A 24,406-nucleotide genomic window follows, 5' to 3' on the forward strand; every position below is an offset into this window, starting at 1 on the left:
GTGTGTGTGTGTGTGTGTGTGTGTGTGTGTGTGTGTGTGTGTGTGTGCGCATCTGAGAGAGACAGAGAAAAGGAGACAGACTACAAGTGACCATAAGTCTATCAGAAAATTGTCTCATGGGAGTGTGTGTACGTGGAAATGAGGGTATGGATGACACAGGGGGCGTAAGTGGCATCGACAGTGTGTGTGCTCCCACAGACAGGCCTGAGTGACCAGCAGGATGGCTCAGCCGAAGCCCATGTGAGGGGCCGTCTGGCTGAGAAGGAAAACGCAGGTGTGAGTGGGAGAGGACAAGTGTGAGATGGAAAGTTACGTTCTCTGGTCCCGGGACCCTGAGGGAGGGGTGCAGACTGTGTGCCTCCCCCCACCCCACCCCCCGGACTCCGTCTACCTTCCCACACTCACCTGGCGGATGAGGGAGGCGTAAGTGAAGGGGGGCCGGACGTCGGCGTTCTTGTAGAACTCATGATTCTGGGCCAGCTCTGGGGGAGACAGGCAGAGGCTGAGGTAGCCAGAAGGGGGGTCCGGCTTGGGGAAAGACATCCCTCCCCACGGCCCTTACCTGAGGAGATGGGGGAGCAGAACTTGTCGCTGGTCCTCCGCCGGGCGGGTCCCCCACTGTGCAGGGAGGCAGAGCCGAGGCCAGGGGGCCGTAGGGGGGTGACAGGGGCAGCGGCCGAGGTGGGGGGGTGTACGAGACCATCTGGGAACGAGTCCGCTGCGGAGACGGTCACCTTGGAGAATGAGGAGGAGCCGGGGACTGGGTTCAGCTGTGAGCAATGGGGAGGGTGCTGAGGCCAGTGCCGACAGGATGGGGGTCCCGGGCGGGGGGGGGGGGGGTTCTTGGAGGGCCGCAGGGAGGGGAGAGTCACTCACTGGCTGGCTGAAGGGCTTGGGCTCCGAGGGCCGCATGTGCAGATGGGCCATCATGGCCTGCAGCCGCTCGCTCTCCTTGGCGAGCTGTGGAGAGGTGGGAGGTGAGCAGGGGTTGTGCCTGGTGGCGGGGGGGGGGCGGGGGGGGGCAGTCGGGCCCTCCTCCTCCACATACCAAGCCCGTCACCACCATGCGCCCCCGCCCTTGGTACCCCAGCTCCCTCCGTCCCTTGCTCCTGGAAGACCTCGGCTTTTCCCTGCCCCTCTGGCCCCTCACACCCGCAAAGCCAGGACTGGGGGCTGCAGGCTCCATGAAGCCCTCCCCGCTTCTCCAGTCTGTGTGTCCCCAGCCTAGACCCCCGCACAGCCGCTGCACTCTGGGGGGCCTTCTTCCCAACAGCACACGCCTTTCCTCCCCATCGAGAGCAGAGGCTGTGGCTGAACAACACCCAAGTTCAGTGGCACTTGTGTGTGAGAGTGCCCTCACACACTGAATGGAGATGCAGGAATGGATGAATGATTCATTCACCCCTATTCATAAATTCAATAGATCTTTTACAACCACCCTCTCGCGCAGGGAGCTCTGCGAGGTGCCAGAGGGACATGGGTAAATATTGATTGACTGCCTGATGGACTGTCCTGAGTAGCCTCCTGAGTATTCCGTGCTGCAGAGCGTAGACTCCGGAGCCAGACTGCCCCGGTTCCAATCCCAGCTCTGCCACCCACTGGCTGAGTGATCAGAGGCAAGTTACTTCACCTCTCTATGCCTCTGTTTTCTGTATCTGTAAATTGGGCATAACAATGGTAGCTACCAACCATGTAAGGTTGTTCAGAGGATCCCTTGCGTCACATAGGTATTTAGTAGAGCACAAGGTAAGGGCTCAGTATGTTAGCTATGCATACCATTTTTGTTGTTTGTGTTAGTATGAGTCTCTTCGGGACCTCGCATCAGAGAGGCCCCCAACCCTGGTTTCCCCCTCAGAATCGGACTGCCCTCACCTTACAACCATGGTAACGAGGACCTAGAAAGCATGAGATGACCCTTCCATGAGACCCCCTAAATCCCTCCTGGAAAGTGAGTGCTGGGGGTGAGGCGGGGGGGGGAGCCCCCCACGCCCCTCTCCCGCAGCCTGAGGCCACACCTGGATCTCCAGCTGCTGTACCACCTGCATCTGCACGCGGCACTGGGCTGTGCTCCGGTCGTCCAGGGCGTGCTCGGTGTTGAGGTGTCTTCCGGGGGAGGAGGGGGTGGAGAAGAGAAAGTTGGCCCTGGTTCTGCTGCCACCACCCACCCCATCCCACCCTGTAATCCCGCCCACAGGCTGGAAAGCAGACAGACCAAGAGACACAAAGAAGGGAAAGGGATGGGGAAAAAAACAAAAACAAAAACGGGGCATCGGAGGAAGCCGCCTTCTCGTCAGCCTCCTTTTGATGTCTTTGCTAAAACCCCAGCTACACAGAGATCTAACTGCAAATGAACTAATTAAGTAAACCTCTGACGAAGCGTGAAAACAATTTGTTTGACCCTGATGCTGCAAGGGTCTGGGAGACAGCGGAGCTAATCGGTCAGTGACAGAGCCTGGCACGGCTATGGCAGCTGGCTGCCTGCTGCCAGCCGCCTGTCCGCCAGGCCCGAAGGCCGTCACTAGGCCGTCGCTCTCCGGGGCTGGGGCTGGGGGAAGCCGGGGAGGGCCGTGCGGGAAGTCTCCTTCTCCTCACACCCCCAACCTGCTGGGCTCAGCCTGGGGTTGGGGTGGGGAGGCTGCTGGCCCAGGAAATACAGACCGCAGACGGGGTAGGAGTGACCGGGGAGTTGATGGGGGGCAGAGAAGGAACGAGGCCCCCCCCCCCGCTGGGGTGAGGATGGCAGGACGGCTGGTGGCTGAAGGCGCAAGAAGTGACAAGCTAGGTGGCAGGCTGGGGGATGAGGGGCCCTGTTAGGGGGGGGCAGGCTGGGGGGCAAAGGGGAGTGGGGCTGACACCTACTTGATAAACTGGCCCAGGTCTTCACACAGGGTCTCACAGCCTGGCCACTTGCACTCTCCGTGTCCGTAGAGGGGGTGGGAGCCGGGCGTCTCCTCGTGGGAGGAGCTGGGAGGGCAGGAGGGAGATGGTGGTCAGGGACCCTGAAGACCCCGGCAGCCCTGGGTCCCGCCCAGCCCCAGCTCCCCTACTGATGACGTTTCTGTCCCTAATACAGGTTCCCCAGAGGCCCGGCACAGTTGTACGTGCCCCGGGAGAGGCAAACCTGCCCATCCCTGAGCTCCACAACCCCACCCCAGCCTCTACCACAGGTGCCAGCCCTCAGGGTCAAGGCCAGTCCCCGGGCAGGTGTGCAGCACCTCCTCCCAGCCAGAGGCCCATACCTGTCTCTCCGAGGTGTGAGCACAGTGGGCTGTCCGTTGGGCAGGGTGTGGTGGGAGAGGGGGGGTGAGACTTTGGGGGGGGCGGCGAACGAGGTAGCGGTGGTGGCCGTGCCGGTGAGGTCCAGCCCCTCCTGCTTAACGCTGTCCTCGGCGGGCTGCCCGGGGGCACCCTCACCCTTCCACAGCTGGGGCAGGTCCGTCGGGCACACGGCTGCGATGGGAGGGAGAGAGAGGGGAGGCCGGCCGGGCCCCAGGAACGCATGGGGCCCCCACCTCACTCCCGGGAGCAGGGGCTGCCAGCCCGCGGGGACAGCGAGGGCGTGGGGCTGGGGCTGGCTGAGGGGCGGGCACTCACCTTGTGGGAGGGTCTGGAGGGGCCCCGAGGCTTGGCTGGGCTGCAGGCTGACCAGCCCCTGTCTCTGCAGGTTGAGCAGGTGCTGTTGCTGCAGCTGTTGCATTTGCAGGAGCTGTTGCTGGAAGGCCAGCTGCTTGCTCCCCAGGGCCTGGTGGGGGGCCCGAGGGGGCGGGCAGAGAGGGGTGCCATCAGCCTCAGGCGTGCCATCTGGCCCCCACCCTGCGGCCACCCCCTCCCAGGGCCTGTCGGCCCCCGGAGCTGTCGTGGTGCCCGCAGCTGCGGCCTCCCTGCTCCCGGCCCAGCTTCCATAGGGCTGCATGCCTCCTCGCAGGGAACACGCACGCGCGCGCGCACGCACGCAGACACACACGGCCAGGCCCAGACACGCAGCACGACGCCCTCCCCGCTCCCGCCTCCCTCCTTCCGCTGCTTCGGCTCCCGCACCACAGCTGTGCTCGCCTGGGGGGCGCGGGGGGCTCTCATCACAATGATGGATGAGCCTGTCAGATTCCAGGGGCCACTCCCGCCTGGCGGGCACCCTTCCCACATGCCCGGGGTGCCCCCCTTCCACTCTGAGGAGGGGGCCTTCTCCCCTCCAGCTCCTCTCCTCTCTTGCTTCTTAGATGCAGAGAATCAAGGCGTCTGACGGGACTTTCAAAGATCAGCATCGACAGGTCATCAGGACCCAGGCTAGGGAACAGTCACATCACTGCTGCCCAGGTGCCCGCTGCCTGCCCGCACTTGCTCACTCTGCTCTTAGTGGCTCCCTCTCTCCTGCTCTGGCCCTGCTCCCCCCGCCCCCCCCACCCCCAGATTCAGTACTTCACACAAGCACTGACAGTCAGTCTGTCAGCAAGCCTTTTCTGAGCCCCAGGAGCCGAGCCTGTCCCGGGCTCTGGAGGCAGGGATGGCTCAGCCCACCTGCCCTGGAGGTGGGGTGGTGGGCTGGCTATTCAGCCTAGAGACAATGCAGAGAAGGAAGCAAAGGGGAGACCTCTGAGGGGGAGGCTGAGGGCGGGAGGGAATGACTGGGTGTCAGCAGGGCAGCCTCCTGGGAAGAGGCAACTCGAACTTGGCTGTGGTTTGGCCAGCAGGAGGGAAGTGCGTGTCTGGGACACGGGGTGGGGGGCACTGCAGGGCCTGGTATGGAAGCTCAGAAGGCACTGTGGCCCAGATGGGGCAGGGGGTGCAGGCTGGGGAGTTCTCTGGAGATGCAGGGCAGGATGTTACAAGAAGCAACAGAAGTTGGGGCAGGGCTGAGGGGAGGGACTGAAAGATTTTCAGAACCAGGCTAGAGGGCTGAGGTGCTGGGTCACTAACAGACAAGCAGGCAGGAAGAGGGCATGACCACGAGGCAGCCGGTCATGAGTGCGGACCATCCAACACTCACATACCCGTCTACGCGTATGTGCTCAGATAACACAGGGCTCAGCCCTTCTGCTCTCCTAATCCAACAACACAGAGCGCGGAGAGGAGGACTGAATGGGGTTGAGGGGAGGTGGTGGAACGTGGGCCTCCATCCCCCCATCCGGTCCCCCAGCCTTTCCTGGTTTTTCTGCTATCCCCACAAGACCATTCTGTCCTGACCACTTCGGGACTCCCAGCCCCTGGCTAGGAGAGGGCTGGCGCTGCAGGCGAGGGGCGGGGGTCCTCTGAGGGGGCACATCCGGCCCTGCCCGAGCCCCTTACCTCTTTGGGTTGCTGCTTCCCAGCCTGCTGCTGCGTGAGGAGTTGTAAGTGGAGCTGCTCTTGCTGCTTCTTGTAATATTCCTGCAGCTGGGGGTCGACAGCAGGGTGGGAGTGGGTTAGCACAGGCGGGGGACTGCTGACCCCAAAGCAACGGCCAACCCTCTCGTGACTGGGCCGCTGTGAAACAGATGGTCCAGCAGGGAGATGTCTGCTCCGAGAGAGGCTCTCCCGGAGCAGAGCCTGGACGGAGAGGGGACGGAGAGGGGAGAGGGGAGCCTCCCCGCACAGCGCCGAGCCCTCCCCCTCCCTTGGTGGGTGAGGATGAAGTGCCAGCATGTTCTCTGTCCTTCCCTGGGGTTTGGAGATACAGGTGGGGCGCTGTGAGGCCGTATGGGGGTGTGTGGGGGTCTGCTGTGGGAGAGGCCCGACCTCTGACCCCTCCCCAGCTGTCCTGGAGGAATGCAGGTCAGTCCGGCCGGAGCGGTCTCTCTGGTTTCCGCCACTGCTTTGGCCTTCGGTGACATTGGTAGTAAACAGGGTGGGAGTGGGGAGGCCAGTGCCTGGAACACCTCACCCTCCTCTCCCTGACCCCCCGGGCGGCCCCCGGGGCCAGACTCACCTGCTGCAGCATGAGTGCCTGCTGCTGCTGGAGCAAGGCCTGCAGCTGTGGGGGCGACAGGATCTGCTGCACCTGCTGGGGGGTGAGCATCTGCGGCGACATCATGGCCACCGACACGGGCACCTGTGAGATTCGGCCGCGTCAGCCCCTCACCTCCGCCCCACCCCGGGCAGGGTCCGCGCCCAAGCCCCTGCCCACAGCAGGGCAGAGCAGCTCCGCAGTGAGCTGCCTGGGCTCACATTCTGGCTCTGCCACCTGCTAGCTGTGCGTCTCTGGACAAGTGACTCACCTCCCTCGTTCTTGGTTTTCTCGTCTCTGAAATGGAAGTAGCGATAGTGCCTGCCTCTTAAGGTCATCACGAGGGCTAATGAGTTAGTACTTAGAACAGAGCCTGCAGGCGGTTGGACATTATTGCAGGATGTGCTGTCTTTGGTGCACGACGATTAGACCCCAGCGACACTGGTTAGTAGAATCCATGCTTCGCAGGGTTTCTCCCCCAGTGATGGGGAGGGGCAGCACCTAGCCACTGCTGACTCCAGCTCAGTCCGTTCTGAGAACACGACCTACAAGGTGGGCCTGGCCAGGAGGGCAGCCTGCAGCCATGGATGGGAAGGTTTCAAACTGTAGCCCACATGGCATGAGGACCTGGACTTTGGCCCCTCTCACATGCGTGTCACGTACCACAGCACACCTGTCTAGACGGCACACACAGTGACCGGGAGCTGACGCCCAGGGAGCACCGTGAGGGCCACCCCGTGTGAGTGTGTACGTGTAATCACCTAACTAGGTCCCAGTGGGGTGGAAAGAACGCCATGCAGAGACGCGGGGAGAGGCAGGCTGCTCCTCCTCGCTCTGCAATGAACCTGCCAAGTGACCTCCAGCCATTCACTGGCTGTCTCTGGGGTGTCAGTTTCCTCCACCATAAAACAGAGATGCCTCCTTCCAGCTGGAACTTGCAGGATTCTCATAGTAGGGGAGCTTTCTGCCCCCTGCCCTGGGTGAGGCCTCTATAGGAGGCCCAGAGAATCTAGCTACAGGCAAAAGGTTCAGGGAAAAGCAGTATCATCATTCTTTTCCCAGTTCCCACCTCCCCTGAAACCCCTAGCCTGTGCAGTCATAGCCTGGGTAGCCCAAGCTGCAGCACTGCCTTGATGCCCTGTTTTAGCAGGACAGGTGTCCTGGCACGGCAATCGGCCACCCCCATCGCACTTCAAGCTCCATGTGCACAAGTCTCTAATCTCCCGTCTCACTCCCCAGCCCTAGCAGAGCTGGCACATGGCAGGCACTCACTAAGTGTGTGCTCCCCCGAGTTGAGTTACCTTCTTGGCAGATCAACCCTGGGGCAGGGAGGGAGGGGTGCTGGTGGGCCAGTCCAGGGGGAGTGTCTCGCAGAGACTTGTCCTGGTCAGGACAGCACAGGTTGTGTCCCCAGTGGATTCCTGGGCCCTTTCACCTTCCCCCAGCCCCACAGGTGGGGCAGAAGAGGAGGAGTTGGTTCCATTCAGGATCCCTGGCAGGGGCAAGGCTCAGCCTCAAGCCACCAGTGAGGGCATCCCCAGGCAGAGGAGCAACGGGGGGAAGTGCAGTGGCTCCAGGGACATCGGTAAGTCTCACTGCCCCCACCTCTTCTTGCGCCCCCTTCACTAGTGGCTGAGCCCCAGCCCTGGGCTCCCCTCCTTTACTGCAGCCATCTCTGTGCAAACATCCCTGGAAGGGGCACCTAGCTTTTTAGCCACGGCCACACCGTGTGAACGAAGCCTCTGAGGGGCCTCTAACGACGAGCCTTAAGCGGCAGCGTTGGGACTCATGTGCAGGTCTGTATGCTCTGCAGTTCCCTATGTTCCCACATCCCACACCGCCTGTCTCCCCGCCGCTCAGAGCAGGTCTTGAGAAGGGTTAGGAGAGTGTGTGGAAATGGAACCATCCAGGGAGCTCAAGGGTTCGATGAGGCTAGAGATCCCAAAGGCCAACCTCTCTCTTTACAACTGTCTCCTGGGGAGGCTCGGGAAAGCCAGGCTGCAGGGCTCTTCTGGTTCCCACTCTCGGAGGGGCAGGCCATGGCACACATCCAGCCCCCCCCTTGCAGAGCCAGCCTGTATCCTTTGCTGGGTGCCCCCGAGGCAGCTGCATACCTGTCCTTTGACACGGGGGCCCCCAACATGGTGGAGCTCAGAGCCCTGGATTTCTGAGTCAGATGACCCAGGTTCTTGTCCCTGACACTGACTATCCTTTGAAATCGCCAAGGCTCACTTTCTGCATCTGCTAACTGGGCTTTGGCACAGCTGCCCTCCCCGCTTCACAGGACTGCTCAAGATTATGGTGGTGGTGGCTGACTACATGCCAGGCGTGCCAGGTGCTTGGCTAAGCCCTTTACGTGTATTATCTCCCCGAATCCTCACAGCAGCCCTGGGAGGAGGGTACCATCATCGTCACCATTTTAGAGGTGAGAAAACCGAGGCCTAGAGGGACAGTGGGGGAAGAAGTAAGTGAAAGTGATTTGTATGGCCATGAAATTCTACAGAAATGTAAAGGAAATTACTTTTTAAAACATTCTGGATTTTCCTTTCCCCTTCTTTCCCTCCCCTCCTCCACGAGTGCACCTTAGGCGCGCCAGGGCCCCAACGTTCCGGCCCCAGGGCCATTACGTGGCAAGGGTCACTTTGGGCAAAAGCTCTGGGCCTCCCATGCTCACGGCTGTGAGAACTGAACTAGAGGAGATGGACAGGGCCCCCAGCCGAGGAGGCTGAGCCTAGACACCCAGGAGGTCTTTCCAGGCACCAGGGGTGTGAGTCACTGCGAGTGGCCTGCAGGAAAGGATGTGGTATTTCCTTCCTTGGGGCTTTCCTACTTGGAGGCAGGGGAATGGAAGAGATGACCTTGGAAGGCCTCCCCGGCCCCTGCTGTTCCTGCCAGTTGGCTGAGCCGCAGGCTGGAGAGGCGGCTGCGGTAATCTGGATGGATTACCTTGTGTGTACTTGTCTTGAAGGTGGCCCAGCAGGGTCAAGAAAGGTCAGTGAGGTGGCAGCTGCCTGCTATCTCCTGAGCTGGCTGAGCCCATCCCTTCCCCTCACATCCCTTGGGGGTTCTGAGGAGTGAGCTGGAGCTCCCCTGGTGTCCCCACTGACCCCTCACCAGGCTGGGATGTGTCAGGATGAGCACCGTCAGCTAGTCAGCCCAGCAAGGCCCGTGAGTCACCATCTGGAGGGCGGCCAGGGCAGCTAAATGCTTACAAAAGCCCTGGCAGTGTGAGCCCCGGGCAAAATGCCGACAGCTGCCTCCAGCCCCTCCCTCGGGGACCCTGCTCAGGCCTGGAGCCCTCCGACCACCATGTAAATCACCGTGGGGCAGACACTAGGTCATTTACAAAATCATCTCGTTTTATCCTCACCATCCTAGGGGACAGATGCTGTTATTAGCCCCATTTTGCAGATGGGGCAACTCAGGCTAAGGTTAAGAAACTTGTCCAAAGTCACACAGCTGAGAAGGGGCAGAGCCAGGATTTTAACCCAAACAACCAGCTCCAGAACTCACACCTTCCTGCATACACTGTGATGCTGCCGCGTGCTTAGCATAGCAGAGAACCGCAGTCCCCAGTACGGGGCCCTGGCCCGATGGTTCTCTGGGCTTGGGGAGACGGGGGTTCTTGGGGCCATGTCTGAACTTCTCCAGGAGCCTGGAGCCCCAACCCTGGATACCTTCCTTGCCTCTCATCCCCACTCTCAGGTTCATAATCTCCAAGGAAGTGGGGCTTCTGACCCCGCACGGGGTCCAGGGCCTAGAAATAGCTTTTCTAAGAACTCAAGGCTGGTGGTGGGAGAGGGGAGAGCATATTTTGTTGATCTGGGGCCTGAATCAAGTGGGTAATGCAGATCCATGGCAGCCTCTTTCCCAGTGGTCCCCAACTCAAGGCAGGATTGCCTGCCCACTCACCTCCCAGCCATGTTCACCACCCCTCTCTTAGAGCCAGCTTCAGAAGAGTTTCTAAAACCATATTGGGTCTCCAGCTCCAGCCTGGAGACTGCCTGGTTTGTCCCTGCGCCTGGGCCCCAGGCAGGGAGAGCTCAGTCACAGAAGGCAGCACGGGTAGCTGGGAGTTTGGGCAGAAGGTTGGCTAGGGCAGGCCCCTTAGCTGTGCCCAGTCTTCGTCTCATCTTCTCAGCCCCCTTGCCATTTCTAGAAGTTCTTCTTGGTGTCTCACCATGATCTTTCTTGCTGCAGCTCCAGCCAGGACTGAGGACTACCTTCTGGTCATTTGCTAGGGAGTTGAACCTAAACTAAGCTCTGGCCTAGTCTCCCCACACACCCAGGGACCCCGATCCCCATACTTAAGAGGTTGAGTTTGGGTCCTTGATTCTGGCACCAAATTGTATCCATCCCAACCCTCAGCCTCGAAATAAGCTTCCTCCGTGTCAGGTACCATCCCTGCTCCTCCCAGCCCATCATACATGGTAAGCGCTCTGCAAATGTTGTCAGTTTAGGAAGTACTGAGTGTTTGTTGAGCGACCCCTCTCGTTTTTTGGGGGTGGGGGTGATCTCCGAAGGAAGATTCCACAGCCTCCTTTCCTTTCTTAATTATTTCAGATCCTACCCTTCTTACCCTGCTGCAAAGTCCTTCTTGATGTCTGACCTCAGTCCCTCCAACCACCATCCAGCTCCCTCCCTCTTACTTGGGTCTGGAGACCCTCTCTGGGTTGGGGAACATTCTTACTGTTCCCCAGCCTACCCTTCCCTGTTCTTAGAAGCGGGTACTAGGCTGGGCCCAGGGTAGAAAATTCAGAACAGATTCAGAACAGTAGCCCGAGGGCCACTTCAGACCCAGGGAGTATATGGGGGGCTCCCGAATTCAAAGAGACCCAGTCCTGACACTACGGGGGCATGAGAACCTACTACCTCATTCCCGTTAGTGGCTTATCCGAACTGTCCTCCCCTTCCCCGCCCAGGCCACTACCCCTCTTTGCCCAACTCCTCCCCCTGAGGGCTGTCTCATTAGGTTGGAGACTTTTAAAAGAGGGTCACTGCTCAGGCCCCACAACTGTCCTGTCCAGCACCTTCAACTTCTTGAAAGTACTTTCGGAATGTAAGCTTGTTTCACGGAAAACCCAGATATGCCCTTGGAGCCACAGAGCACTGGAATCTGCCCCAGGACAAACCCAGTCCCGGGTCCTTCTCCGACCACCCTGTACCCCCTCCCTGCCCTGGTCCTCTCGTCCCCCCACTCCCTCAGCACCCCACCCTTCAGGCTTCAGCGCTTTGCGGATCGGATCGTGCTCACCCTTCCTCCCTTAGATAAACTTCCTTCCAAAGCCCCGCTTAGTCCCCTCCCCAGTTTGGAGCCACCACCCCTCTCCCCCCGCCCCTCCCCAAGAGGGGTGGGGAGGGCGAGGAAGCCCGGCTGTGGGGGGTGGGAGGGGGAGGGGAGCCAGGGAGGGAGGGGAGCTAGGGGGAGGGGAGCGGGCTGCCCGTGGAGCTGTGACCCACCCCGACTCAGACGGCAATTCTCCCAAGTTCTTTGTGACACAAAAGGTAAACAGAAGGCCTGGCTTACCCCCCGCCCCCAACCCCATCTCCCCTCCCCTCCCACAGCCAGCCAGATGGGCCGGCACGCTGCGGGGAAGGGAGAGGGGGACAAAAAGGGCAGACTGTGCAAAGGAAAACAAAAGAGACACAGAGACATCAAGAGACAGGAAACGTGGGGAGACAGAGAGAGCTGGTGGGTGAGAGACGGGGAGGTGGGGGGAGGGCATGGTGGCCTCAGCAAGTGAGACAGCCTGGGAGGGGAGCAGAGAGGGACGGGCCCAGTGACCCAGAAGTGCCAGGGAGAGACCCTGGGTGCAGAGCCAGGGAAGAGGAGGCAGGCAGACAGGTACAGAGACAGAGGGCTCAGGCAGACTCAAACGCTGAGCGACAGACGTGAGGCTTGGTAGAGGAAGGGCTGGGCGGTCAGATGCAGATGAGAAGGTGGCGTTTCTTCACCTGCCCCTGCAGTGACTGCAATCCCCTCTGGAAAGCCGCCCCCTCTCTGGCACTGGGGATGGGGCCAGAGCAATTCTCCAGCCGGTCCTTCCCCTCCCTCGGTGCCAAGCCCACCCTCCGACCTGGCCCCAGCCCAGCCCGGTACAGCAGGGCATCCTCCTCACCTGCACAGCAGAGGCCGACTGCTTGCTGTCATTGTTCCCTGGCGAGCTCAGGCCCGAGGCCTGCTGCAGCAGGAACTGCCGGGCCACTTGGAGAGCCTGCAAGACAGGGAGGAATCAGTGCTCCGGCTGCTCCAGCAGACGTGGGAGGGCAAGGGTCAGTGCAGGATCCTGGATTCGGGGAGCGTTTGGAGAGAATAAAGGGGAGGAGGTCAGGGTCATGTAGAAGGTCTTGGGGATGAGTGAGAGGGTCACAGGGTCCACCTGGGCTAGGGGATAAGGATGAAGGTAGGAGTCACTGAGAGAAGCTGCCAGGCTTTGGGGATCAGAACCAGCAGGGACTCACTCTGGGACCTGGTGAGGTTTTGTTGGGACTCAGTGGGGTCAGCAAATGGGTCAGTGGTGAAAACAAGGACCCAGGAGAGAGTACAGTGGGGGACTCAGGTTATTAATAGTAGGTCCAATTTGTCGAGCATCCACTACGTGTCAGGCACGTTACAGGCAAGATGTCATTTCATCCTCTCCCGGGAGGGTGTGAGGTAGGGATTATCAGTCCCATTTTGCACATGAGGAAACTGAAGTTAAGTAATACGCCCAAGGTCACACAGCTAGGAAGCGCCAGGGCCAGGATCTGAGGCCAAGAAGCCTGGCTCCAAGGCCATCTGCCTTACTAGGTGGTCGGTCTGGGGGCTATGGGAGTAGCCTTCACTTGGAGTCAGAGCACACAGTTGGGGGGATGAGGGTGGAGTCTCAGGGTCTGAGCGCTACGTGGCTTTATGAGTCAGGGCAGGAGGTCTGGGAGCAGGGCCTTGTGGCACTGGGGGAATTGGATCAAGTCCTGAAGGGAGTGTGTGAGCTATCAGTGAGTTACACTGACTGTCGTGGTCGGGGCTTGGAGGCCACGGTGGCTCAGACCGGACTCTGAGCCGGTGGGATCATGAGAATGGGAGATGCATGGAGTCTGCAGGAGGAGCCTCTCCGGCCAGGCAGTGGGCCTAGGAGGTGGGCGGACGAGCAGTGAGAGGTTGAGTAGGAGAGGTCAGGCAGGAGACAGAGGCAGGGGATGTGCCTTGGCTGACCTTACAGGAAGTTCTCTGTAAGGTCAGCCAAGCAAGCCCTCCATCCCCGGCCACTCCAGGTCAGTAAGGGGCTCAGAGGCAGGGGATGTGGGGACCTGTCCTGAATCCACATTTCAGGAGCACAAAATATACCCAGGTTCCTCAAAGATCTCCTTGGTGGCCAGAGCAGTTGTGTCCAGGCCTTTGACAGGGAGGGCCTGGCATCAGGCAGACCTGGGTTTGAAGCCCAGTTGTGCCGCCTACCGGTAGTGTGACCTTGGGCAAGTTATCCCCTATCTTTGTGTTCCAGTCTGCTCTGCAAAACTGGGCTACTACCTAACTCTGAAATACGTGTGGGTGGGGGTGGGGTGTTAAAGGACCAGTGCTTGGCACTTGGTCGGCATTCGAGGAGCAACGGCTTCCTTCCCGTATCCTGAATCTCTCACCTCCTCCAGCCTCTCCCCAGCGCACCTATTAAAAGCAACAGGCCACCTGCGGCTTCCTCACACATCAATCCACACACACTTGTCTGTCCTCACGTGGACTTCCACTCTCCTACCCACTGCGAGCACCACCAAGGCAGACCTATAAGGTGGGACACGGATGCACTCATAGTCCCCCACCCCGCCACTCAGCAAACACTTAGGGGGCGCCCACTGTACACCAAGCATATATACACACCCCCTTCGCTGCCCTTTCATTGAATAGCTGAGCCTCCCTGAGGCTTAAACCTAGTTTACCTTAGGACAGTACCTAAATACACCCTGGTGTTATCTATGGGAGCGTGTCCCAGGGCAGACCTGGCGTCCAGATTGGCATGCCCCTCACCAGCGCCCCAGATCCTAGGCCTCTTCCACACCCCTCCTCCCCGGGACCTCACACTGGGAGGAGTGGCCCGGGGTTGCTTCTCTTCAAGATTCACATCAGAAAGTAGAAATCTGACCTGAGTCAAGGGCTCTGAGAGGCTGTGGGAGGAGGTGCAGGGTGAAGAAGGGGAAGGAGGTGGCCAGCTGCTCATCCGGAAGGGGCCCTGCCTCTATGTGCCTCGTTTTTAGGGACCCCCTCACCCAGGTCTAATGACACGGGCTGGACAGATGCTCTCTGTCCTCCAAAGGTAGAGATGGGGTGGAGGGGTCAGAGATCAGGGGGCAAGGTGGGTGAAGAGGATGGCTCAGAGGGGCTGGCAGCCCAGGTGACCCAGAGGGGATGCTGGTCAGGGTGGGGGGAGGAAGCCCCCCCCCACCCAATCCCTGGTGGGAAGAGGGGAGCCACAGGGGAGGGTTTTCCAGGGGAAGTTGGAGGGAGTCCCGAGCAGTCTCCTGGTGGGGGGAGTGGCCTGGGGGGCTGGATTCTCTCCCCACTGACTCACTTACTTGGTGGTCCCTTGGAGCATGAAATTACAAGATTTACAGGAAAAAAATGACAGGGCCTTGCAATCTCATTCCTGTGAGACCTCCCTGCGACAGGCCCCACCCCTCCTATCACTCTGAGCCTTTCCTCCCCCCCCCCCCGCCCCCCCCCCCCCCCCCCCCCCTGGGGGCGTTCCCCCCCCCCCCCCCCCCCCCGTTAGGCCAGGTGACAGGGGATCAGGTGAGACTCTAGGCCTGGCCAGGTTGTCACCTCCTCTGACCTCCCACCCTTCCCCCCACACTCCTTCCTTCCGTTTCCTACGTGCCAGGGACGGTGCTAGGTGCTGGGGATACAGAGAAACAGAACTTGGCCCTGCCCCAGGGCTCAGGGCCTGTGCTGTGATGAGACGCCCGTCACAGACTGAGGTGGAGATGGACACCAGCACCGGGGCCCAGACGAGGTGGCAACGCTGACTGGAGGCTGGAAGGGCAGGCTCACCAAGTGGACAAGAAGGGTGAAGGGTTCAGGGCGTTCCAGGCGCAGCGACCCTCATACCACAGACGACTGAAATAGCCGGTGAGTCTGGGGGCCTGGAAACCACTTGCAGGGACAGAAAATTGAGCTGTGTTGGAGGTCAGTAGCCAGAGAGGCTGGAGAAGCCCAAGGGGTCTGCTCCTCTAGGCACTTCATGCATTCATCCTTCACTCATTCCTTCATTCACTTTCATGGCCACCCACCTCATACTGGCTTGGAGAAGAAGGGGAGGTGACAGTGGGCAGCACACGCTCATTTCATGGACTTTGCTTACAGCCCGGCCTTGACCCAATTAGGGACTTGGTACCACCTAAAGATCACCCTATAGGTGCCCAGGGGTGAGGGTGATGGGCAGACCCTGGGTTTGGGGCCCAATCTCCCCTCCCCAGATGGCCCGGACATGTCACTGACTGCTCAGTGCCCTGTAATGCTGCGCCATCCCCCACCCCCATCTGGACCCCTAGCCAGGGATGGTGCTCTGGGAGGAGGGGCGAGGGAGGCCCTCTGGCCTGGGATGTCCTCCTCCAGGGTGGTCACCCAGGGGATCAGGTAGGTCTAAGGCTTTCTAAAGCCCCGAGTCACAGCCGCCACTCTGGCGCACCAGGCATGTGTCTGCGCTGCCTGCCGTGGCTGGGCCTGATACACGGGGCTCAGTGTCTCTTCCTTGTGGGCCAGATACAGCTTTGAGTAGGAAGAGGCATTGAGAATCCCACCGGGGAGAAGGCATGGGGGTGCTCAGGGCAGAATGGGAAATTGGGAGCCATTTGGCCTTTTATACCATATTTTCCTGCTCCCTCCGCCCCTCAGACTGAAAACCAAATGCCCAGCTCTGTGGTTTGGGGAATGAAGTCTAGTTTTCCTCTAAAGGAAGCAGTACTGGTCCATTCAGGGCTCGGACCCTGGTCAAAGGGATCTGGGTCCAAATCCTGGCTCCACCAAATACTGAGTGACCTTGGGTAAGTCACATCACTGCTCTGAGCCTCAGTTTCTTCCTGTGTAAAATGGGAATAACCCTGTAGTCAGCTCACAGGTTTGCTGTGAAGAACACACGTGACAGTGACATGGAGTGCTCAGCACGGCGCTGGCAGTGGGTCCCGGATGGACATTAACTTGTGATTGTGATTACTGATCTTTCACCTTCCCAGGCAGCTCCTGATCATTTGTCCAGTGCCACCCAGAAGGACTTGTTAACCAAGCCCTTTTCCATCTACACCCACCCCCATTCCCCCTCAAGCCTAAGAACTCAGTCTCGCTAATGAAGCCGAACTCTCCTCCCCCAACCGCCCATTCAGAAGTCATTAGCAGGAGCTTCACAATTAGGAACAAATGGCTTATAACGGATGGCATCCAGGGAGGGCGGCAGGGTTGGAGGGGAATGAAGCTAGTGCTTTGAGGGCAACAGGGAGCTGCTATGAAAAGAAAAACAAGTCTTGGGGCAGATGCATCTCTCATCTGCAGGATGAGACTACACCCTCATTTCTGTCTTGGAGAATTTGGGGGAGGACCAGCGTCCTCTCTGTGGAGGCCAGGTGCAGGGCTGTTTACTGGTTCTTTCTCCAGGCTGGAGGATTCCAGGTCTGTGTCGGGGTCCCAGCCTTACTCTGTGCGTCTGGGAGGGCGGGGACGTGGTGCTCAGGGAGAGACAAGCACGAAGGGCTGAACTTTGAGAACAGAGAAGCAGAGTCACGCAGGTCACAGACCTGGTGAGCTGGAGTGTTAGAGGGTATCTAGTCTAGTGTTTTCCCAATTGTTGGTCATGAGCTAATGGTGGGTCATACAATATCAATTTAGAAGGTCAAAAAAATAGGAAAAAATACACACACACACACACACGAAAACATCAGAGTTACTAGGTAAGCATACGCATTGTTTCGTGAAACTCTTGTGTGCTGCCACTCCAAATAAAAGGCATTTCTTACGGCAGATCTCCAGCAAAAAGGTCTGTGAAACACTTATCTAGTTCACTTTATCGATAAGGAAACGGAGATCCGAAGAGGGGCAGTAAAGCGCCCCAAAGTCACACAGCGGCAGAAGCAGAACCTGAGTCCCCCTGGGCCTGACACGGGGCTCTGCACAGGGATGAGAAGCCAGGAGCTGGGCAGACAGGATGGAGGAACCCCCGCCCCAGCAAACTCTGGTCTAATCCCGATGGTGGTAAAGAGGAACCAAAATAAACAAAACCCAAACTTCTTTTGTCTGCATCTCGCTAATTTTGGCAAAACTGGGATCTCAATTGTCTTGATAATTTCAACTGGGAGCTGGCTCCATTTAGGGGAAGGGGCCCTAGAAGGGTGTTTGGTGGGCCGGCCCACCCCAAACCTGAAAAGCCCTCCCAGGAAGGCCCAGCACCTGCCCCCCACCTCCCCCCGGAATATGACTTTTGATTCATTTATCTATAATTCAGCGAGTATTTGTGAAGCCCCACAGGGCACTCACACTGTCCTAGACACTGGGGACATGGCGTATTTGCTTTAATGGAGCTCACGTTCTAATGGGATGAGACAGACCCTACAGCAAGGCGAAGCGAGCTGTGAGATGGTGGCCAGCGTTACGCAGAGGACGGCTGGCTGGTTACTTCGGTTGTGTGGCCAGGGAAGGCCTCTCCGAGGACGCATTTAGGATGAGGGGGGCTACTCTTTCAGGGGAGGGTATTCACGGTTGGAAGGAGCTGGTGCAAGAGCCCGGAGGTGGGCATATAAGGTTGGAGCATTATGAACCAAAAAGGCCAGTGTGGCCAAGCTGAGTGGCCTGAGAAGAAGTCCCAGGGGTCAGCAGCGGCCACATCACTGGGACGATGGCTTTTTATTGCCTTCTACACTCAAGGAAAAATTGCTGGAGGATTTTAAGCAGGAATGGATACAATCTCTTGAGAGGAGATACCTAACCTACTGCTAGTAAACAGTAGGTACCTAATAAGTATTTGTTGACTTGAATTAAACAGGAAATGTCTCTCCATCTACCCCTTGAAATACAAGTCCTCTGGGACCGGAGTGTGGAGGGAAGGGGTGCAGGGAGAAGGGTCAGGGGTCAGGGGCCCCCACCACTAAGGGTGCTGACCTGGGGAGATCCAGGTTCTCCACCAGCCAGGCTCTATCCTCCAGCAAAGAGACATAAAAATGAAATTACACAGAGAAGGGGGGCAAGGAGGATGGGGGAGAGGAGACCATAAAACCCCCGAAGTGATTCTCCACCTTTTTCCCTTGGAAAAAAAAAAAAAGCTTTTTGGAAAAGGCTGTAAATTTTTTTTACACCAACCTCGTAAAAATGACATTGGCGCATTCTCAAATTAGAACCATTAAAATGAAAACCAGCAACGCGCAGATACAGACAGGCCCACGTGGGTGGGAGATGCACAGACCGGTTTTAGGACCCCTTCACCACCAAGCGAGCGTCTCATGCCGCCTCTCCACAGAACAGAATTAACAAACGAACCCAACAGTGCCCAAAAGGGCAAGGCCCTCCCCAGAGGCTCCTTCCTTCCCTCCCTTCGGGCCCCCAGCAGGGAGCAGCCCCAGGCCCATCCAGCCCCTCTGGGCCCAAACCGGCTCCACCAGAAAGGTCCAGCAGTGGCATCCGGGAAGGAGCTGAAATAGTGCGGGGGAGTCGCGGGATGGTGGCGCTTCCCCTCAGAGAGACTCCTCCCAGATGGGTCCCAGTAACTGGAGTTCTCCAGAAGGAGTTCTATTCCCAGGCCTGGGTTCAGCGCCACCCTCACGCTAGCCATTCCGCAGGGGCTGTAAGTGTGGGGTTTAGAGTGGGGACTGTGGGGGGCATGCAGTTCCCTCCCCACTGACCCCCACAGGGGCTCCTCAGAATGAAGGGGCTCCAGTAGGAGAAAACCTAGCTCACCCGCTGGGCAGTGGCCCTGGGATGCGGCCTGTCCCACTTCAATCCTTCACCCTCAGAAGCGGAAACACTCACCCCCTTTCCCCAATTCTCCCCAGTCCCCAAACTCCTATCAGTAAGGACAAGAACTCTGGTAATAAAAAGGGGGTGAGAGGGGGAAAAAAGAGGGGATGTCAGAATTCCACAGCAGAAGGGAAACCTGGGAGCACAGTGGACTTGCTCTTCCCTAGTCCCAAGGAAACAGGGGCCTGAGCATCCCTTTCCCAGGCCCCAGGCCCTCTCCTTGACCTTTCTCTCCCCTCTTAGGGAAACTTCCTTTTTTGTTGGACTAGGGGGCAGACACACAAAACAGGGTGGCCTTTGGTTTAGTAACCCAGGAAGGGTAAGAGAAGGGGGGTTATGGGCTTCCCTGGTGGCGCAGTGGTTGAGAGTCCACCTGCCGATGCAGGGGACGTGGGTTTGTGCCCCGATCTGGGAGGATCCCACATGCCGAGGAGCGGCTGGGCCCGTGGGCCATGGCCGCTGGGCCTGCGCGTCTGGAGCCTGTGCTCTGCAGCGGGAGAGGCCACAGTGGTGAGAGGCCCGCGTACCACCAAAAAAAAAAAAAGAGAAGGGGGGATTAGGTCCTCTCTCCTGAGGCATCCTCTCAGGACCCTGCCTGTCACCTTACTACCCGGGCCCACCTCTCACCTGCTCTGTTCCCAAGCAGGAGGGAGAGGTCGGTCGTTTCTAACACTACCCCACAGCTGTCCCGGGTCAGGGACCTCACCCACGGGAACTTTCTAAGTCTCGCCTCTGAGGAGTTCGGGTCCCAGCTCTCCCTCCAGGCCCCAAGTACTTCCTGGGAAGGGGCTCATTCTACAGAAAGAAGAGGGGAGTTTGGAGGGTGTAGGACTAGAGATGAAGGAGCAGAATCTGGGGCAGGAGGGTGGGAGTCCCAAAGACTGAAGAACTGGGCCCCAGACCTGAAGACGAAACGCGTGTGTGAGGTGTCTGGGCTAATTCACCTCTGAAGCCTCCCCTTTCCACCCCATCCCCCTAGAGAAGAGCCAGATGGGGGAGGAGAACAAAAATCTCTTCCATTCTTCTTTCCCCAGCTCCCTGACCCTCCCCTCGCTCCATCTCTATGGAGGGGGGTGAGTTAAAAGCCCATGAATGTGCAGAGCCCCCAAACCATTTTGAATCTCCTCACAGGATGTGAACAGGGTGGGATTTGGCCCCAGTTGCCAAGGCAACTGCGGTGGGAGTTCCTAGACGCTAGGCAACCCTCCTGTGACCCCCGCTGACCTGTCACCCCCACAACCAGAAGACAATAGGAGTGCAGGCTCCGGAGGCCCAGGACGCCTTTCAGCTCAGCCGGCAGAGCCAGCAGCCCTGCCCGCCCCCACTGTCTGGCCCAGTCCTCCTGGCCCCAAGTCCAGCGAGCATCCAGCCTGGTCCCCAAAACCTCCCCAGGCCCTCCACCTCACCTCCCCAGAGCTGGCACACACTTCTCCCAGCCCTGGCTGCCCCCCATCAGGGATATTTGTGGAGTCTATGGGGAAAGCCCTACACACTGGGAACATTTTCATACAGGTGAAATTAGATTAGGAGAAAATGCAGGGGCGACCTTCAAAGAAAAAAGCCATCCTAGAGGGGAAATATGCGGCCGGGGGCCACTGAGGAAGGAGACTTTGTCTTGGTGAAGGAAGGGAGGGGGCTGACGGGCAGCTGGCACGCCTGTTCGGTTCAAGGCATTCTTTAACAGCAGCTGGGGATCACCAACTCCAGCGGGCCAGCAGGGTGCCAGGTGCAAAATAAGGTTCGATGCGTGTTTGCTGAGTGAATGCACGCTCCAGGGCCCACAGCGCTCTCCTCTCCACACTTCCTTCTCAGGGGTGAGTCTCCAGGAGACTGGAGACCAGATGAAAGCCCCAAGGACAGAGTGGAGGCGGTGTGGCTCTGTCACTCCCCAAAAAGAGGGCTGGGAGGAGGGAGCGGGAAGCTGGGGCCTTGACTGCTGAAATGGGGCAGCCAGAGGGGGACCCTCTCTCCAGTCAGACAGAGCCTGGCAGCTGAGCCCTGTCTCCCCTACCCCGCCTCTGTTTGAACAAGCTCCCAGCCTGCTGTTGCATGGAAACAGGCGCCTGCTCTTGTTCCAAAGTGACGTGGCTGCCCTCTTCAGCACTGTTTGTTTCAGCCTAAAGTCCTGTCACCAGCCTGACTTCTGACTCGCCCTGTTTATCTCTCTCTCTCCTTTGTCAACTCATTACTCCCAAAGGCCAAGACTGCATTTCCAGGGCTTGTTTATCCAGAGCAGAGGGGCAGGGACTAACAGACCAACCGACAGACGGACCAAGAGGAGCCACGGAGGCACGAGGAGGAGGGACCCGGGCACTGCCCGAAGACCCGCTCACACCCTCTGCCTCTGGAGTGGCCACTCAGAGCCAGGGGCCACTGCTGCTTTTGTTGGTTTGTTTCAGGAGCGCTTTTAGATTGGGAGTGGAGTGCTCTCATTCACTCACCAGCAGTGGTTAATTTAGCACCTACTAGGCGCCAGGCCTTGCTGCCTCCATTTCCCTCAGGGGACTGTGAGTGTGGTGGGAGCTGAGCCCTGCACTAGGAACCGGGAGACCTGAGATCTAGCCTTTCCCGTGTCACCTGGACAAGTCAGTGCTACCTCTGGCTGCCCCCTCATTGTGATATGGGAATAATAACACCCATCTCCCCAGGATGGTGAAGCAATGAAAGACCCAAAGCACCAAACAGAGGCAAGGTGTTTGTTTGTCCTCAAAGGACTTCCTGGTGGGGGTCGAGGAGGAGGGGGCACTCGCTGGGCCACGGCCCTCTTTCCTACATTCACTCTACCCCACAAACAGTCAGAGACACTTGTTGAGGGGGGACCAGAAAGTGTTACCCTCAAGCTCCCCCCAAAGCCTCGCTCATATATTGGAGGGAGAAGGACAGCCCACAGACTGTTTCCTTTTAATTGAAAATTTTGTAATTTTAATTTTGCAGGGTTCTTTTCATAGTTTGGAGCCAAGAAAACCTTTTTTAAGTCTCAAATATTTTCCTTGGCCCCAGGCACTACGCCCATAGTGAGCCCAAATGGATAAAACAGCCCTCCCTCCGCCCGCCTCCAAATCTCCACCCCAGTTTATTTGTGAAACAGATATAGGATTTTCCAGGACTTTGGGATATTCACCAAAACAAACAGGGATAACTGGAACGTGGAATATAGATGGTAGAACGTGGCCTGAGCGCAACGCAGAACAGAGAAACCTGATCGGTACAGACAGTTCTGTCCCTCCCCACCCCACACCTCTCCCCACTTATCCTGATATCTGTGTTCAGTCTTCTCTTTAAATAATTTTTTTAAAGAAACTTTCCAGTTTCAGTATTCCTCCCAGCCCTCCCCCCGACATTCAAAATTTTTCACAGTTCTGTCTGCATAGAGGTGCAGGAGGGGAAGAGTTTTCACCCATACAAAATGGGTGGCCTTAGAGATTTCTGGTGGGGTGTGCTCTGTTATTATTTTGATGAAGGGCAGGGTTCTGCCCTTTGACCTTCTGTCCCCCGCAGGTGGTACAGATTCTGTGGGTCTCTTCCCCAGAGAACCTGTTTAGGAGGGCTTGGGAGATACCAGCAAACTCCCAAAGACCATCTCCCTGGAGAAAGGAGACAGGCCCTTACTGCTCAAGTTTCCACTGTTTGCAAGAGGAAGGAATTTTTTAAAGTCCTCAATTCTGTTCACATCCGTACTGACCAGGGATTTTACACCCAAACTGCATCTGATCCTAACAACCCCAGTACTTTAGGTGCCAAGAGGTAAGGGAAGCCCAGGACTGGCCAAGGTTGACAACTGGGAAGGGGCAGGCTGGGGCTTAACCTGGGTTTGTTCAGTTCCTGCATCAGTGCTGGCTGACCAGCTCAGCGCAGAGCGCGGGGCCGGGCTTCTGACGGTGCTGCTTCCAGTCTGACCTCTAGCTTCAAGAAGTGTGGTGGTAAAGGGCCCCTTAGGGGCTATGGAGTCAGAGAAGGAGCCCCAGGGCAAACCTGGGAGAGAGCATGAGGTCGATGTGGGTACACACATCTGTGTGCACGAGGCGGGGGTTGGGTACGGGCAGGGAGGAACATGCAGTACCCGAATTTTCCACATTCCCAGCAGAGCCCCCAAGGGGCAATGCCACCAGCAGTGATTCGAGGAGCAAAGTCAAATAAGAGGAGCATCCCAAGGCCAGGGCTGGCTGGGCCGGTTCTCCTGAACTTGTCAAGCACGATTCTCCCTTTTTCCCCGGGGTGGGGCCAGGACCTGGGGCCCCTGCTCTGTCATGAGCCAGCTAGGCTTCCCCGCCCCCTAAGGCCTCTGGATCCTCAGAGAGGCTGGTCTTGGACTCCTGAACTCTGCAGTTTAGGGTGGGAATGATGAAGGGGAAGAGGGCGGGGGACGCAGACAGGGCTGCCAGTCTGAGCACTGAAAATGGAGGCCTGCCTCTGCCTACTGCTCTGGACCTTTTCCCAGCTGCCTTGACCCTTGGTGCCTGGAAGTTTAATCTCACAGCTAGCCTGCATCAGGGGCCCAGGCAGAGGTGGAGGTGGGGAACATTTTATAATACAAATAAAATGAAGATACCACTGTGCACAGCCCCCCTCCCCCAAAGAACACACACCTAGAGCAGGGTCTCCCTACCCCAACCCTGTTTGTTAACTTAGCAGGGGTGCGGGAGGAGAGCCCAGGCGCCCACCCACCCAAGACGCACAGCCTCAAGCCTGCTGCCCAGGCGTCTGTCTGCCCTTGTGGGCATTTCTGAGGCTGTTCTAAGGTCCATGATCCCAAGGCGCCCAGCCCCACTTCTCTTTCTGGGAGGGCTGCTCTCCCCCTGCCTTAGTGACCACTCGAATGGGAGCGCACACAGGGGGTCCCTGCAGGCTGGACCTTCTCAAGAATGTTAAAGTGAGGCTGTGTGGCAGGGAGCGGTGGCCCCCAGGTGGCCAGGGTGTAGTGGGAAGAGGCCTGGCGCCCCTCTCCCCTCTCCTGGGTTGCTGGGGAGAGGCACCAGCTCCTACCTGTTGCTGCTGGAAGTGGAGCAGCTCCGCAGGGCTCATCTCGCCGTTGCTGTCTGGGCCCGCGGCCGCATCCCTGCCTGCGCTGCCTCCGGCGGGGGCCCCGCCACCACTGCCGCCGCCGCCGCCATCCGCCTGCCCGGAGAGGCTGCCCACGCCGTTCTGACCAGACGGAGCCGACCTGATTGTCTCCGAGGCGGATTCCACCATCATGTCGCTCTAGCGGGACCTGGAGGGGGAGGAGAGACACGGGGGAGGGGCTGAGGCTGGACAGGCAGGGCGGGTTCCACCCGGGGAAGCAGGCGGTGTCCCTCAACACCCCATCCCCAAACGACACAACCCCCACCAAGTCCTGGGGCGGCTTCTCCCTCTCAGCTTCCTGGAGGCTGATCCTGGGACCCCTGTTGCGGTGCAGACCCTCCCTCCTAAGGTCACCCTCCGCCCCAGGCAAGGGCAGCTCCAGACTGAATTGGAGGCCGCCCGTTGCCCCCCCTCCCCCACATTTCCTCGAGGAGGCGCTACCCCCCCAACCCCCCCCC

The 24,406-nt window shown here is 58.7% G+C and overlaps 1 protein-coding gene across 5 annotated transcripts in view; it reads right to left on the reverse strand.

The window, feature by feature from the left end:
• The window catches only part of FOXP4 (forkhead box P4), a 51,533-nt gene that overhangs the window by 8,568 nt on the left and 18,559 nt on the right, over window positions 1–24,406 (reverse strand). For 2 of the 5 annotated variants that reach the window (XM_029242556.1, XM_029242557.1), the window contains exons 2-11: window positions 23,871–24,096; window positions 12,040–12,135; window positions 5,903–6,025; window positions 5,284–5,370; window positions 3,240–3,742; window positions 2,860–2,964; window positions 2,016–2,103; window positions 877–960; window positions 563–770; window positions 406–482 (exon numbers count right to left, since the gene is read on the reverse strand). In XM_029242556.1, coding sequence (XP_029098389.1) covers window positions 406–482; window positions 563–770; window positions 877–960; window positions 2,016–2,103; window positions 2,860–2,964; window positions 3,240–3,742; window positions 5,284–5,370; window positions 5,903–6,025; window positions 12,040–12,135; window positions 23,871–24,080 — 1,581 coding nt within the window. In that variant the 5' untranslated portion in view covers window positions 24,081–24,096. Of the gene's footprint in view, window positions 1–405; window positions 483–562; window positions 771–876; window positions 961–2,015; window positions 2,104–2,859; window positions 2,965–3,239; window positions 3,743–5,283; window positions 5,371–5,902; window positions 6,026–12,039; window positions 12,136–23,870; window positions 24,097–24,406 lie in introns of those variants that run through there. The other 3 variants (XM_029242560.1, XM_029242559.1, XM_029242558.1) reach the window with 3 other exon arrangements.

Source organism: Monodon monoceros, unplaced genomic scaffold, assembly GCF_005190385.1.
Source record: "Monodon monoceros isolate NGI ecotype Baffin Bay Population unplaced genomic scaffold, NGI_Narwhal_1 Super_Scaffold_3, whole genome shotgun sequence".
NCBI classification, from domain to species: Eukaryota; Metazoa; Chordata; class Mammalia; order Artiodactyla; family Monodontidae; genus Monodon; species Monodon monoceros.